This window comes from Oncorhynchus mykiss, chromosome 17, assembly GCF_013265735.2.
Source record: "Oncorhynchus mykiss isolate Arlee chromosome 17, USDA_OmykA_1.1, whole genome shotgun sequence".
NCBI classification, from domain to species: domain Eukaryota; kingdom Metazoa; phylum Chordata; class Actinopteri; order Salmoniformes; family Salmonidae; genus Oncorhynchus; species Oncorhynchus mykiss.
Window position 1 is genome coordinate 44,552,913 of NC_048581.1, and position 16,165 is coordinate 44,569,077.

The following is a 16,165-nucleotide window of genomic DNA, read 5'->3' on the forward strand; positions in this document are numbered from 1 at the left end:
AATGGTTTGAACTGTGCAATAAGATACAAATAGTTCCATTCCATCGGTTTGTTATCCATCCATTCCGGCCACGGTTTACGATAAACTTTGGCGTTGCTTACCGGCTCGCCTTCCCCATTTGTGGGAAGGGCGGGCCTTGTATGCACTGCAGCCTGCTACAGGGATACCAAGATGGAAATCCAGGGGCTTTCTGATGCCCAAAACATTTACTATCAACATGGCGCCCCACGTAGAACAGGCTCGTCTCAGTTTAGGACAACGACACTTTCTCGCTCCATTTCGAACGAGAACGAAGCAGAGGACAATTTGGAATCGCACGAACTGCAAAGCAACAACAACAATAGGCCGAGGACATCTCCATTTCGCCTGCTGGTAGAAAATGGCAGCGGTGTTTGCCTGCCCGTCTGCAAGCAGGACGGTAAAAATAATAGCCCTCTTCAAGCCCAAACAGCGAGTGTGGGACTCCGTAACGTGAATACTTTGAAAGAAAGGGAGCTAAACACACAACTGCCTCCACAAGATTTGAGGACGGGTTACAAATATGATGTTGAAAGTGGGGATAGCATATTGCAAATGGCGTTGCCTTTCTTTGAGGGGGAAGAGGAACATTCGCAGCAACTGCAAACTGCGGTTTTACGGCAGCAACATGAAGACGGCGCCTCCCTGTTGCAGTCATTGGCGAGCGAGAGCACGGCGGCCTACAGGAGCAACACCACGGTTAGCGCGAATAAAAACACAGAGGGATTGTATGTGGTTTTCAACATTGTCCAAGAGGATGGAAATGACACAAATAAAGACAGACTGGGGAATCCATCCAAAGATGGAGATACAATAATCGGTAAGAAGCCTGAAGATTCCAAAATCATTCCATGTAATTCGATGGAGGTTCAAAACACCAATACCCTTATTGAATCAGACGAGAATTTGAACAATTTAGCAGGCAGGGCCTTGAAAATAACTGCTCCTCAGTGTAGTGCATTAATTTCAAGCTCAAATAGTGAGGGTGAGGCAACTGTACCGAATGAAAAACAGTCTATGTGTTATGAAACGGAGAATGAAAACGCTGTTTTGACAAACGAATATGGCGATAACATATGCGGCCACCTTGACAACATTGACAGTGGCGCGGCAGACGAATTACTTTCTCAGCCCGAAGCTAGAGAACGCAGTGCCTTGATTTCAGAAAACACCTATATCGTGGAAATGAGCGACACGATGGACACTTCCGACTTCATTTCCGACCCTGGAACGAGCCTCTCTGCTTCCGCCAATGCAGATGGGGCCTCTGCCAACGAGACTTTCTCTGGAACCATCATGATAAACAACCAAAGCATCATAGTAACCATAGAAAACGGGATACTGACTCTAGCAGCACCTCCAGAGGGTTACACCCACAAAGATGACGGAATGGTCGGCTTGAAGGAACACCTTGGAATGAAAGACAATGAGGACATAGTGCTTCTCAACTATGACAGCGGGACCAAATCCATTGGGAAAATCAGCAATGTGGCAGTTATTCGGACTGGTCACCACGAAGAGCCTAGGCTTGGCATGTCCGCAAGCGACTCCGAACTGGCTCTGGCTGACCACTGTTCATTGTCAGAGTTTGGCGCCTCTCTGGACTCGTGCCCAGTCATCAAGCAGGAGAGTGGGACACTGTGTGCCATAAGCGAGGGTGACTTGGTGTCCCTGCGCCCAGAGGGTTCTTTCGTCGACTGTGTCGACAACGACGACTTCCAGCCTGTCAGCTTCATCGGTGCTTCAGGACTCTCCAAGAAAGGTGCCTTAGTCACAACGTACCGCTGCCCCCAGCCCGGCTGCCTCAGCACCTTCGACGCGCGCCAAAAGGTCAAGATGCACCTTCTCAACCACACTGAGGACCAGAGGCCCTTCAAATGCACCTTTGAGGGTTGCAGCTGGGCCTTCACCACCTCCTACAAGCTCAAACGCCACCTCCAGTCTCACGACAAGGTGCGGCCACACAAGTGCGAGTGGGAGGGCTGCGGCCGCCGCTTCACCACGGTCTACAACCTGAAGGCGCACGTGAAGCAGCACGACCAAGAGAACTCCTTTGTGTGCAAAATCTGCAGTGAGCGCTTCCGCAGTGCCACCCGGCTGACCAATCACCAGCGGGCCCATTTTGAACCCGAGAGGCCACACAAGTGCGAGTTTCCAGGTGAGGTGAACGTTGTTCAGGTGAAATGAATGTTCAGAATGATGTTTCAAGTTTCAATGTCCTATGTTGGCTTGTGTAGTCAAATGCCTTCAACTCGAAAGGCATTTCACTGTACTTGTGCATGTTACATTGAAACTTGAATCAACATTCTGAACATTCATTTCACCTGAACAACTATTTAATGGGCAATTCCTTGGTAACAGAATGATGTTGAGACTCACATTTTCACATTCACTTTAAACAGTCTATATGCACGTATATTCATATATTGTCACAGAATTTATAATTTTTTTCTGTGCGTGGGTATTTAACCTGTGTGTGTGTGTGTGTGTGTCTCCTCAGGTTGTGAGAAGACCTTCATCACCTACAGTGCCCTATTCTCCCACAACCGCACACACTTCCGCGAGACGGGCCAGTTTACCTGCACCTATCCGGGCTGCGACAAGCGCTATGACAAGGCCTGCCGCCTCAAGATCCACATGCGCAGCCACACAGGTACTTCATAGTGATTGATATGTTTATATAGCCTTAACACTTTTCCAAAGGTCTGAGTGCACTTTACATTGTCATGAGTAGCATCCACCTAAAATGTTCCCATACTACATCACGTTCAATTTTAACATTTAAAGTTGCTTAACGCTTTTTATAAGCTGAGCGAAAACTGCCACAGATGAATTTTGATTCAAAGTGACTAACAAAACTGTCACCACAAACTGCATGACCAAAAGTATGTGGACACCTGTTGTCGACCATCTCATTCCAATATTGTGGGCATTAATATGGAGTTGGTCCCTCCTTTGTTGCTTTAACAGCCTCCACTCTTCTGGGAAGGCTTTTCACTAGATGTTGGAACACTGCTTCATGGACTTGCTTCCATTCAGCAAGAGCGTTAGTGAGGTCGGGCACTGATGTTGGGCGATTAGGCCTGACTCGCAATCGGTGTGCCAATTCATCCCAAAGGTGCTCGATGGGGTTAAGGTCAGGGCTCTGTGCATGCCAGTCAAGTTCTTCCACACCAATCTCAACAAACCATTTCTGTATGGATGTTGCTTTGTGCACAGGGGCATTGACATGCTGAAACAGCATGGGCCTTCGACAAAGTTGGAGCACATAATAATAGTCTGGAATGTCATTCTAGGCTGTAGTGTTGATTTCCCTTCACTGGAACTAAGGGGCATAGTTCAAACCATGAAAAACAGCCCCAGACCATTAGTCTTCTTCCACCAAACTTTACAGTTGGCACTATGCATTGAGGCAGGTAGCGTTCTCATGGCATCCCCAAAACCCAGATTTGTCGGTCAGACTGCCAGATGGTGAAGCGGTATTCAAAACTCCAGAGAACGCGTTTCCACTGCTCCAGACGACATTTGGCATGGTGATCTTAGGCTTGTGTGCGGCTGCTCGGCCATGGAAACCCCATTTCATGAAGCTCCCGACGACCAGTTCTTGTGCCGATGTTGCTTCCAGTGGCAGTTTGAAACTCGGTAGTGAGTGTTGCAATCGAGGACAGACGATTTTTACGCTCTTCAGCACTCGGTGGTCCCGTTCTGTGAGCTTGTGTGGCCTACCACTTTGCGGCTGAGCAGTAACAGCAGTTACAGTTTACTGGGGCAGCTCTAGCAGGGCAGAAGTTTTGACGAACTGACTTGTTACAAAGGAGTAATCTATGACGGTGCCACGTTGAAAGCCACTGAGCTCTTCAGTATGGCCATTCTACTGACAATATTTTTCTTTGGAGGTTGTGTGCTCAAATTTGTACACCTTTCCGCCACAGTTGTGGCTGAAATAGCCACTGTTTTGAAGGCGTATCCACTTACTTTTGTATATATACTGTATATTCTACTGCACTGTTGTAGCTAGTAACATAAGCATTTCGCTGTACTTGCTATAACACCTGCAAATCTGTGTACACAACCAATAAATGCTCATGATATTGATATCAAAACACAGACACAAATCCATATTATGTTGTCCGTGTTTCACCAGTAGTATAGTTACTCATGCCTAGGCTAAGTCTTCTCTTTCGGTTTCAGGCGAGAGGCCATTCATCTGCGATTCAGAGGCCTGTGGCTGGTCCTTCACCAGCATGTCCAAGTTACTTAGGCACAAAAGGTAACTTAATGCTGTCCCTCACTCAACTTTCCATCCCTGAGTTGTTTAGGTATTTTGATGGTGTGGGTCCTCTGTTCTAGTTTAGGGCCTCTCATAACTGTCCTACCAAATTGTCACTCTTGTTTGAAAGTGTTGGATTTTTAGTTCAGAGTCATACACTTCCCTAATTGATAATGTGGTAATAATAAAAAGGTAATTTATCATAAGTTTTATCCAAAGCATCTTGCCATTACAAAACACATCCAGTTTTATGTGTTCCTTTCTGGAATGCCAGCAAACCCATAGCTCAAACTCCCTGAGCCATAGGAGTAAGCATTCCATTATATTTGTATACATATGACGAAAGAATTTAACCTTGGACCACATAGACCGCACCAACCCCCCCCCCCCCCCCCCGCCCTCTGTTATTTCAGGAAGCATGATGACGACAGGCGCTTCACCTGCCCAGAGGAGGGCTGTGGAAAGTCCTTCACCCGGGCAGAGCACCTCAAGGGCCACAGCATCACCCACCTGGGCACCAAGCCCTTTGAGTGCCACGTAGATGGTAGGTGTCATCATGAGATACTCTAGGATCATCGTTTGCCATAGTGAATAAGATTAGCCGACATGGACAGGGGAGGCCCGATCCTAGTTCATCACTGCTATGGTCTATTCTGAGACGCTTTATGAATACAGGCCTTGTTCTCTTACCGTTGGCTTCGTCCTTTTATCCATGTAGGGTTAATCAAAACATACATTTCCCCCTTTTAAAGTATTTTTGGACTGAACTGCTTTTGGTTGATCGTTGGATATGCCCTTCTCTCTAAAGTGCCTCTGATAAATGTGTCTTACGTGTGTGTGCCTGTGTAGGTTGCAGTGCCAAGTTCTCAGCACGGAGCAGCCTGTATATCCACTCGAAGAAGCACAAGCAAGACGCGGGTAGCCTGAGGACGTGTTGCCCCGTGGCCAACTGCAGCAAGCACTTTTCCTCCCGCAGTAGCCTCAAGAGCCACATGCTCAAACACCACCACCTCAGCCCCGGTACGGATCACACACACATACTCTGTTCCTCAAGAAACACATGCTCAAACACCCCCACTGCCTGTGTAATGACTGTGTCTCTTTCGTCCAATCAGACGTGCTAAGCCAGCTGGAGGCCACACCCACGCTGACCCCCAGCAGCGAGCTGGTCAGCGGAGCCACTGCCACAGGAACTGGTTCGGGAGTCACCGGAAGCGACCAGCTTGCCAACCTGGACCTCAGCTCCCTGTTCTCTGCTGTGCTTGGGGGTCCTGCGCCCACCACCCACGGGGTCGGGGTGCCCGTGGGCAGCGCAGGGCCAGCAGGCTCCTTCGCCATGGACTTGTCCCTGGTCAGCTCAGGCATCCTCACCATCGACCCAGCCTCGGTTGGCACCGCCCTGGGCACGTCCGGGCACGGTGCTACCAGGGCCAAAGCCTCCGTGGACCCGCTAATCCTGGCGGCAGGGGCGGACATGGGCCACCTGGAGGGGACAGTTGGAGTCCTCCCCCCGCAGGGCACACTCAACCTGGACGACGTGCAGACAGTCACCCCCGAAGCCCTCAGCTCCCTTACGGCCCTCACCATGCAGGCTGCCACATCCACCGCAGACCATCATACACTCACACACACCCTCAGTTCCTCCAGCACATTGGCTGCCGAGCCCTCACCCCTGGCTGCGCCCCCTGGGCCCAAGCTCCTCTCGTCCCCCTCTAAGGTGACTGAGGCTGGAGGGAGCAGGGGTGGCAGCGGGCCTCTCTTGGGCTGTGTGGAGGTGCTGGGGCAGCAGGAGGGGGGCAAGGTGCTGACCCAGTTTGTGTTCCCTGGCAGTGGCTGCACGTTCAGCCCACAGAAAGAGCCTGAGCTCAGCCACAGCTCGGCAGTCTCGCCCTGCTCCTTCCTGGTGAGTGGCTTACTAACTAACGCTCTGGTTACAGCATTTGAAGAATGAAATTCAAATAACCGTGTTTTCCCTTAATTTGACATTCAGTTGAGATAAGATGTTGTTATTTTTCCTCGTTTCTTTACATGTTCCGAGTTACGGCAGTTGTTTCGTGTGTCACGTTTTTCCCCATCTGCCTTGTAGGAAAGTAGTGGCTCAGCGCGGACTGACTACAGAGCTATCCAGCTGGCCAAGAAGAGGAAACAGAGAGGCCCCACCGCCTGCTCAGGTAAATGTATAGCCCACATTCCACTCACAATTTGGCTCATTTTTATTCATAGACCTAAATAAAGAGCATCATAGGAACTCGAGGTCGACCGATTATAATTTTTCAATGCCGATACCGATAATTGGAGGACCAAAAAAGCCGATGCTGATTAATCAGATTTTTTTTTAAAAAAATTTATGTATTTATTTGTTATAATGACAATTACAACAATACTGAGTGAACACTTATTTTAACTTTATTTGTAATAATGAAACATGTTCAATTTGGTTTAAATAATGCAAAAACAAAGTGTTGGAGAAGAAAGTAAAAGTGCAATATGTGCTATGTAAGAAAGCTAACGTTTCAGTTCCTTGCTCAGAACATGAGAACATATGAAAGCTGGTGGTTCCTTTTAACATGAGTCTTCAATATTTCCAGGTAAGAAGTTTTAGGTTGTAGTTATTATAGGAATTATAGGACTATTTCCCTCAATACCATTTTTATTTCATCAACCTTTGACTATTGGATGTTCTTATAGGCACTTTAATATTGCCAGTGTAACATTATAGCTTCCGTCCCTCTCCTCGCTCCTCCCTGGGCTCGAACCAGGAACACAACGACAACAGCCACCCTCGAAGCAGCGTTACCCATGCAGAGCAAGGGAAACAACCACTGCAAGGCTCAGAGCGAGTGACGTTTGATACGCTATTAGCGCGCGCTAACTAGCTAGCCATTTCACTTCAGTTACACCAGCCTCATCTCGGTTGTTGATAGGCTTGAAGTCATAAACAGCGCAATGCTTGACGCACAACGAAGAGCTGCTGGCAAAACTCACAAGTGCTGTTTGAATGAATGTTTACGCGCCTGCTTCTGCCTACCACCGCTCGCTCAGTCAGATACTTAGATACTTGTATGCTCAGGCAGATTATATGCAACGCAGGACACGCTAGATAATATCTAGTAATATCATCAACCATGTGTAGTTAACTTCTTATGGTATAGGTGACGCTTGCGTCCCACTTGGCCAAAAGCCAGGGAAAATGCAGCGCGGCAAATTCAAATAAAATGATATAAATATCTAACTTTCATTAAATCACACATGTAAGATACTAAATTAAAGCTACACTCGTTGTGAATCCAGACAACATTTCAGATTTTAAAAAGGCTTTTCGGCGAAAACATAAGCTATTATCTGATGATAGCACAACAGTAAACAAAGATGGTAGCATATTTCAACCCTGCAGGCGCTACACAAAACGCAGAAATACAATATAAAACATGCCTTACCTTTGACGAGCTTATTTTGTTGGCACTCAATATGTCCCATAAACATCCCAATTGGTCCTTTTGTTCGATTAATTCCATCCATATATATCCAAAATGTCCATTTATTTGGCGCGTTTGATCCAGAAAAAAACAGCTTCCAAATTCCGCAACGTCACTACAAAATATATAAGTTGGCTGTAAACTTTGCCAAAACATTTCAAACTACTTTTGTAATACAACTTTAGGTATTTTTAAACGTTAATAATAGATCAAATTGAAGATGGGTCTATCTGTGTTCAATACAGGAAGACAACAAACCAGCTACTTTTCAAGTCTTGCGCAACTCTCAACAGTGTTACGCAGTTCCTAGATGGCCGTACTACTTCATTGCACAAATGAATAACCTCAACCAAATCCCAAAGACTGGTGACATCCAGTGGAAGCGGTAGGAACTGAAAACAAGTTCCTAAGAAATGTCGTTTCCCAATGAGAGCTCAGTGAACAGACAGACCTAAAAAAATAAAAATCTGAACTGTTAGTCCTCTGTGTTTTGCCTGCTACATAAGTTCTGTTATACTCACAGACATGATTCAAACAGTTTTAGAAACTTCATAATTTTCTATCCAAATCTACTAATAATACGCATATCTTATATTCTTGGCATGAGTAGCAGGAAGTTGAAATTGGGCACGCTATTTATCCAAAAGTGAAAATGCTGCCCCCTATACCTTAAGAAGTTAACCCACCGTTCCTAGGCCGTCATTGAAAATAAGAATGTGTTCTTAACTGACTTGCCTATTTAAATAAAGGTATATAAAACCATTTTTATCTGCGCCCAAAAATACCGATTTCCCGATTGTTATGAAAACTTGAAATCGGCCCTAATTAATCGGCCATTCCGATTAATCGGTCGACCTCTAATAGGAACTTCTCATATGATTATGATTATGCTCCTGTTTTATCTGTCGTCGAGAAATAGAGCATCATTAAAGATACGGTACTAGTCTCATATGATTTAGCCTCTAGTAGTAATAGTTTGAACTATTTAATCCTTTCTTGTTACAGGGAGCTCAGGATTGGGTCAGAGGAAGAGTAAAGGCGGCAAGGCCAGCAGTGCCTCAGCGCCATTGGTTCCCACAAGCGCCCGTTTTGGGGAAGGTTCTGCAACTGCCAATGGGGGGCTGACTATCCGTGACCCTGTCACCGGAGCCCAGTATGTGCAGATCCAACTCTTGCAGGTGAGAAGGTTCTCCTACCAGGACATTTGGAATGCTAGCCCAACGTTTTAATTTATAAGGCACAGACAAGAATGCTGATGAGGAAGGCATGTATTACAGACCAAAATAAAATATACGAGTGTGTCCATGCATGACCATTGGAATGTTTGAATCCTTTTTAATGTGATTTGTGTATTCAAATTAAGTATTTAAAATGTGTGTGTGTGTGTAAGGACGACCCTCCCAGCGACGGAGATCTAGCCTTCCAGCTGAGCTCCCAGCCCTCCAGCTCCCACTCCCAACTCACCGTGGACCTTCCCGTCAACATCCTACAGGTGGGCTTTTTTTGCAGATAGAATTAGTAATATATTTTATTTGTGACTCTGGTTTTCAAAAAACCCAAAATGCCAATGACTGTGCAGCCAAATTGCCGTGGACTGAAGCAATGTCCATCTAAGCTGCGCGCGTGCTCTGCAACTCACTTCCTCCGAGACTGCTGCGCAGAAGAAATGCAAGAGATGCAATGTTTTTTTTTGTGATTGAATCAACATTATATCTGCCCCTTTTCAATGCAACAAAACAAATCTAACTTTGCAAGATTAGGTCTGATTTTTGTTGCATGACCAGAGCGCAACAGAGTGAATGTGTCACCCATGAGTGGCCAATGGTGTTATAGACCAAGTACAAAATCATTAATTAATGTTAACCCCTTTATAATGTAAAAACGTTTTTAAGCCTCATGCAGTGTAGGCCTGCATTGAACACCACATACAGGCTATATCATAGAAATCAAAAACTATTTCCATATGAAAAGGTTATGGGATTTGCGCCATTGGTTTTGTTGGTAGGCCTACATTATGCCCAAATAGCCACAATAGCCTATTGGCTACTGTCTAAAACTGTAAGGGTACAGCCTCAATGTTCACTGTAAACATGTCCCAGAAGTTGCTCAAAATTCTCACTATGTTCAAGTTTCTGCTCACAAGACCTAAAATTTGCTCAGTGCCTCAAAAAGTTTGAGGGAACACCGGTCTGAGGGCCTGTGCCCATTCTCTTTTGATTTACTTAACTGGACAAGACAAACTAATTTCACATAGCTAGTCAGATATCAAATTTTATTTATCACAAGCTTCGTTAACAGCAGGTGTAGACTAACAGCAAAATGCTTACATAAGGCCCCTCCCAACAATGCAGAGAGAAAAATATCAATAATAAAAATAACAGAAGGAATAAATACACAATGAGTAACGATAACTTGGCTGTATACACTGGGTACAGAGTCGGAGGTAATTGAGGTGGATATGTACATGGAAGTATGGATAAATTGACTAGACAACAGGATAGATAATAAACGGTAACAGCAGCATATGTGATAACTCAAAAAGTGTCAATGCAGATAGTCCGGGTAGTTATTGCTTAACTAAACACAAATATAAATGTATTATGTCAATTGTTGGTCCCATATTTCATGAACTGAAATAAAAAATAAGCACAGAAAATTCCATAAGCACAGAAAGTTTATTTTTCTCAGATTTTGTGCACAAATTTGTTTGCGTCCCTGTTAGTGTGCATTTCTCATTTGCCAAGATAATCCATCTAACTGACAAGTGTGGCATATCAAGAAGAAGATTATACAGCATGATCGTTACACAGTTGCACCTCATGCTGGGGACAAAAGGCCACTCTAAAATGTGCAGTTTTGTCTCACAACACAATGCCACAGATGTCTCATGTTTTGAGATGGTGTGCAATTGGCATGCTGACTGCAGGAATGTCGACCAGAGATTTGCCAGAGAATTTAATGTTCATTTCTCTACCAAAAGCCGCCTCCGTCGTTTTAGAGAATTTGGCAGGACATCCAACCAGCCTCGCAACCGCAGATCACGTGTAACCATGCCAGCCAAGGGCCTCCACTTCCGGCTTCTTTACCTGCGGGATGGTCTGAGACCAGCCACCCGGACTGCTGGTGAAACTGGTGCTCACACCAGATACTGACTGGTATTCTGATCCATGCCCCTCTTTTTATTTTTTTATTTTAGGTACACTACATGACAATGTATGTGGACACCTGCTTATCGAACGTATAGTTCTAAAATCAAGGCCATTAATCTGGAGTTGGTTCCCCCTATGCTGCATTTACAGCCTCCACTCTTCTGAGGAGGTTTTCCACTAGATGTTGGAACATTACTGTGGGGACTTGCTTCCATTCAGCCACGAGCATTAGTGAGGTCGGACACTGATGTTGGGCGATGAGGTTCATCTGCCACACCTGAAGCCTATTATCGTAGGAAGTTGCTATAGGTGCTAAAAGTCAGTATTTGGACTGTGTGAAATGTTGAATAATGTATGTGATATCAACAGAGGTACAGTGGGGCAAAAATGTATTTAGTCAGCCACCAATTGTGCAAGTTCTCCCACTTAAAAAGATGAGTAGCCTGTAATTTTCATCATAGGTACACTTCAACTATGACAGACAAAATTAGAAAAATAGATCCAGAAAATCACATTGTAGGGTTTTTAATTAATTTATTTGCAAATTATGGTGGGAAAAAAGTATTTGGTCACCTACAAACAAGCAAGATTTCTGGCTCTCAAAGACCTGTAACTTCTTCTTTAAGAGGCTCCTCTGTCCTCCACTCATTAACTGTATTAATGGCACCTGTTTGAACTTGTTATCAGTATAAAAGACACCTGTCCACAACCTCAAACAGTCACACTCCAAACTCCACTATGGCCAAGACCAAAGAGCTGTCAAAGGATACCAGAAACAAAATTGTAGACCTGCACCAGGCTGGGAAGACTGAATCTGCAATAGGTAAGCAGCTTGGCTTGAAGAAATTAATTGTGGGAGCAATTATTAGGAAATGGAAGACATACAAGACCACTGATAATCTCCCTCGATCTGGGGCTCCACGCAAGGTCTCACCCCGTGGGGTCAAAATGATCACAAGAACGGTGAGCAAAAATCCCAGAACCACACAGGGGGACCTAGTGAATGACCTGCAGAGATCTGGGACCAAAGTAACAAAGCCTACCATCAGTAACACACTACGCAGCCAGGGACTCAAATCCTGCAGTGCCAGACGTGTCCACCTGCTTAAGCCAGTACATGTCCAGGGCCGTCTGAAGTTTGCTAGAGAGCATTTGGATGATCCAGAAGAAGATTGAGGAATGTCATATGGTCAGTTGAAACCAAAATATAACTTTTTGGTAAAAACTCAACTCGTTGTGTTTGGAGGAGAAATAATGCTGAGTTGCATCCAAAGAACACCATACCTACTGTGAAGCATGGGGGTGGAAACATCATGCTTTGGGGCTATTTTTCTGCAAAGGGACCAGGACGACTGATCCGTGTAAAGGAAAGAATGAATGGGGCCATGTATCGTGAGATTGAGTGAAAACCTCCTTCCATCAGCAAGGGCATTGAAGATGAAACGTGGCTGGGTCTTTCAGCATGACAATGATCCCAAACACACCGCCCGGGCAACGAAGGAGTGGCTTCGTAAGAAGCATTTCAAGGTCCTGGAGTGGCCTAGCCAGTCTCCAGATCTCAACCCCATAGATCATATTTGTAGGGAGTTGAAAGTCCGTGTTGCCCAGCAACAGCCCCAAAACATCACTGCTCTAGAGGAGATCTGCATGGAGGAATGGGCCAAAATACCAGCAACAGTGTGTGAAAACCTTGTGAAGACTTACAGAAAACGTTTGACCTCTGTCATTGCCAACAAAGGGTATATAACAAAGTATTGAGAAACTTTTGTTATTGACCAAATACTTATTTTCCACCATAATTTGCAAATAAATTCATAAAAAAATCCTACAATCTAATTTTCTGGATTTTTTTTTTCTAATTTTGTCTGTCATAGTTGAAGTGTACCTATGATGAAAATTACAGGCCTCTCTCGTCTTTTTAAGTGGGAGAACTTGCACAATTGGTGGCTGACTAAATACTTTTTGCCCCACTGTATATTATCTGGGTAACCTAAATATTGACTGCTTGTCATCAAGCTGCCCACTCAAAAATAATCTTCAAGCTGTAACCACTGCCTGCAATATGCTTCAAGGCATCAGTCAACCTCCCAGGGTATTTACAAACAGGAACTAAATCACCCAGGTGTATTGATCACACCTTTACTAATGTTGCAGAAATTGCCTTTATAGCAGTATCCACACCAATTGGATGTAATGATTACAATGTCCATATCTAGCCCAAAGTTCCAAAGAATGGATCTAAAATTGTGTGTTAACGATCATACAAGAGGTTTTGCTGGGATTCCTATATCGAAGATGTGAAAAAGAATGTGTAATGAGGAACATCCGGACGCTGCACTTGAAGCATTTATGAAACGGCTTCTTCCGGTTACTGCTAGGCAAGCGCCCGTCAAGAAACTGACTGTTAGAACTGCCAAATCCCTATGGATAGATGATTCATTGATAAACTGTATGGCTGAGAGGGATGAGGCAAAGGAAATGGCAAATACAGTGCCTTCGGGAAGTACTCAGACCCGTTGACTTTTTCCACATTTTATTATATTACAGCCTTATTCTAAAATTGATTGACAACAATTCCTCAGCAATCTACACACACATACTCCATAATGACTAAGCAAAAACAGGTTTTTAGACAGTTTTGCAAATGTATTAAAAAATAAACATACCTTATTTACATAAGTATTCAGACCCTTTACTATGAGACTAAGGTGCTTCCTGTTTCCATTGATCATCCTTGAGATGTTTCTACAACTTGATTGGAGGCCACCTGTGGTAAATTCAATTGATTGGACATGATTTGGAAATTCACACACCTGTCTTGTTAGGTTCTAAATATCAGAGTAAGAACTCGACGGACACTATGAAAGCTTAAACCAAGTTTATTAATCCCAGAGGATTGAACAGCTGAACAGACAGACTTGGTTCTATGGATATATATATATATATATATATATATATATAATATATATCCCAATTTGGGGTGGAGTCTCCTCTCTCTTGCTAAACATTGAATCTTTATTGCTAGGCAGAAAATGAAGATACAGGCAATAAATGGTTCATTCTCCCTTAATGTGACTTCACCTCGACCCCCTTCATCACTAATCCATGGCTCTCCCCCCTTATCAGTGCTGCCACATGATTGTTTTCCCTACACTCAGTACATTCCAAGCTTAATTGCATTGATCATATGCATTCCTCCTACAGATACCCATTAACTTCTGGTGTAGGCCATAGACTATGGCACACCTCATGTCTCTAGCATAACAAATTATTAATATTTGATGTTTAGAAATCTGATCCATCGCTATAAATTGCCCCACAGTTGACAGTGCATGTCAGAGCAAAATCCAAGCCATGAGGTCAAAGGAATTGTCCGTAGAGCTCCGACACAGGATTGTGTCGAGACACAGATTTGGGGAAGGGTACCAAAATATGTTTGAAGCATTGAAGAAAACAGTGGCCTCCATCATTCTTAAATGGAAGAAGTTTGGAACCACCAAGACTGTTCCTAGAGCTGGCCGCCCGGCCAAACTGAGCAAACGGGTGAGAAGAACCCAATGGTCACACTGACAGAGCTCAAGAGTTCCTCTGTGGAGATAGGAGAACCTTCCAGAAGGACAAACATCTCTGCAGCACTCCACCTATTAGGCCTTTATGGTAGTGGCCAGACGGAAGCCAGTCCTCAGTAAAAGACACATGACAGGCCACTTGGAGTTTGCCAAAAGGCACCTAAAAGACTCTCAGACCATGAGAAACTAGATTTGCTGGTCTGATGAAACCAAGATTAATCTCTTTGGCCTGAATGCCAAAGGTCACGTCTGGAGGAAACCTGGCACCATCCCTACGGTGAAGCCTGGTGGTGGCATCATGCTGTAGGGATGTTTTTCAGCAGTAGGGACTGGGAGACTAGTCAGGATTGAGGGGAAAAGATTAACAGGGTAAAGTACAGAGATCCTTGATGAAAACCTGCTCCAGAGTGCTCAGGACCTCAGACTGGGGTTAAGGTAAATCTTCCTACAGGACAATGCCAAGACAACGCAGGAGTGGCTTCGGAACAAGTCTCTGAATGTCCTTGAGTGGCCCAGCCAGAGCCCGGACTTGAACCTGATCAAACATCTCTGGAGAGACCTGAAAATAGCTGTGCAGCAACGCAATCACTGCCAAAGGTGCTTCAAAGTACTGAGTAAAGGGTCTGAACACTTATATTAAAAATAAAATAATCACATTTACGTATTTGCAACAATGTCTTTGCTTTGTCATTATGGGGTATTGTGTGTAGATTGAGGTGGGAGAGAAATTATTTTAGTAAATTTAAGGCTGTAACGTAACAAAATGTGGAAAAAGTCAAGGGGTCTGTATACTTTCCGATGGCACTATAAGTCTGACAACACAGCCGACTGGCAAACGTACAGAAAAATCAGAAATCGCGTAGCTAAACAAAAAAAGAAGAAACTATACTATGGAACAAAGATGAATGATAGTAAAAAGCTCTGGAGTACTTTAAAATCAATTCTAGGCAAAAAAATCCAACTGCTCCATCCTCCATTGAGTCAGATGGCTTGTTGCCAACCATTTTAATAACTTGTTTGTTGACAAGATTAGCAGACTTAGGTATGACATGCAAAAATCAAATGCTGAGCCTTTACATTCATGCATGATAGACCAAATAATGAAAGACAAGCATTGTAGTTTTGCGTTCCACAAAGTGGGACTCAATAAGGACAATCCACCGGGTACCAACAATCTGGATGGTACATTTCTGAGGTTGGTAGCAGAATAGATTGTGAATCCTGTTTGCCACATATTCGATTTTAAGCCTAGAAGACAGTGTGTGTGCCTTCAGACCTGGTGGAAGGCAAAGGGCATTCTGCTACATAAAAATAGAAGAGCACCCTTTAATGGTACAATCAGTCTGTTACAAGTGCTTAGCAAACGTTTTGAAAAAATAGTTTGATGAAATAGTTATTTAACAGAAAACAGACTTCCAGCATGCTTATAGGGAAGGGCACTCAACATGCTCGGCACTGACAAAAATGACTCCTAATAGACTGAAAGAAATTGATAGTAAGGAGATTGTGGGAGCTGTTTTGTTAGACTTCAGTGCAGCTTTCGATGTCATTGATCATAACCTATTGCTGAAAAAATGTGGGCGTTATTGATTATCATCCTCTGCCTTATTATGGATCGAGAGTTACTTATCTAGTAGAACACAGGGTCTTCGTTAAATCGAAGCCTCTCATGCAAATTCGGTT

At 44.2% G+C, this 16,165-nt stretch overlaps 1 protein-coding gene across 1 annotated transcript in view; it reads left to right on the top strand.

The window, feature by feature from the left end:
- si:dkey-156n14.3 (zinc finger protein ZXDC) overlaps window positions 1-16,165 on the top strand; it is an 18,158-nt gene continuing 1,993 nt past the window's right edge. Inside the window, exons 1-9 of the mRNA XM_036949956.1 lie at window positions 1-2,176; window positions 2,519-2,671; window positions 4,210-4,288; window positions 4,702-4,832; window positions 5,138-5,308; window positions 5,404-6,191; window positions 6,375-6,459; window positions 8,770-8,942; window positions 9,155-9,256. Coding sequence (XP_036805851.1) covers window positions 172-2,176; window positions 2,519-2,671; window positions 4,210-4,288; window positions 4,702-4,832; window positions 5,138-5,308; window positions 5,404-6,191; window positions 6,375-6,459; window positions 8,770-8,942; window positions 9,155-9,256 — 3,687 coding nt within the window. The 5' untranslated portion in view covers window positions 1-171. The remainder of the gene's footprint in view (window positions 2,177-2,518; window positions 2,672-4,209; window positions 4,289-4,701; window positions 4,833-5,137; window positions 5,309-5,403; window positions 6,192-6,374; window positions 6,460-8,769; window positions 8,943-9,154; window positions 9,257-16,165) is intronic.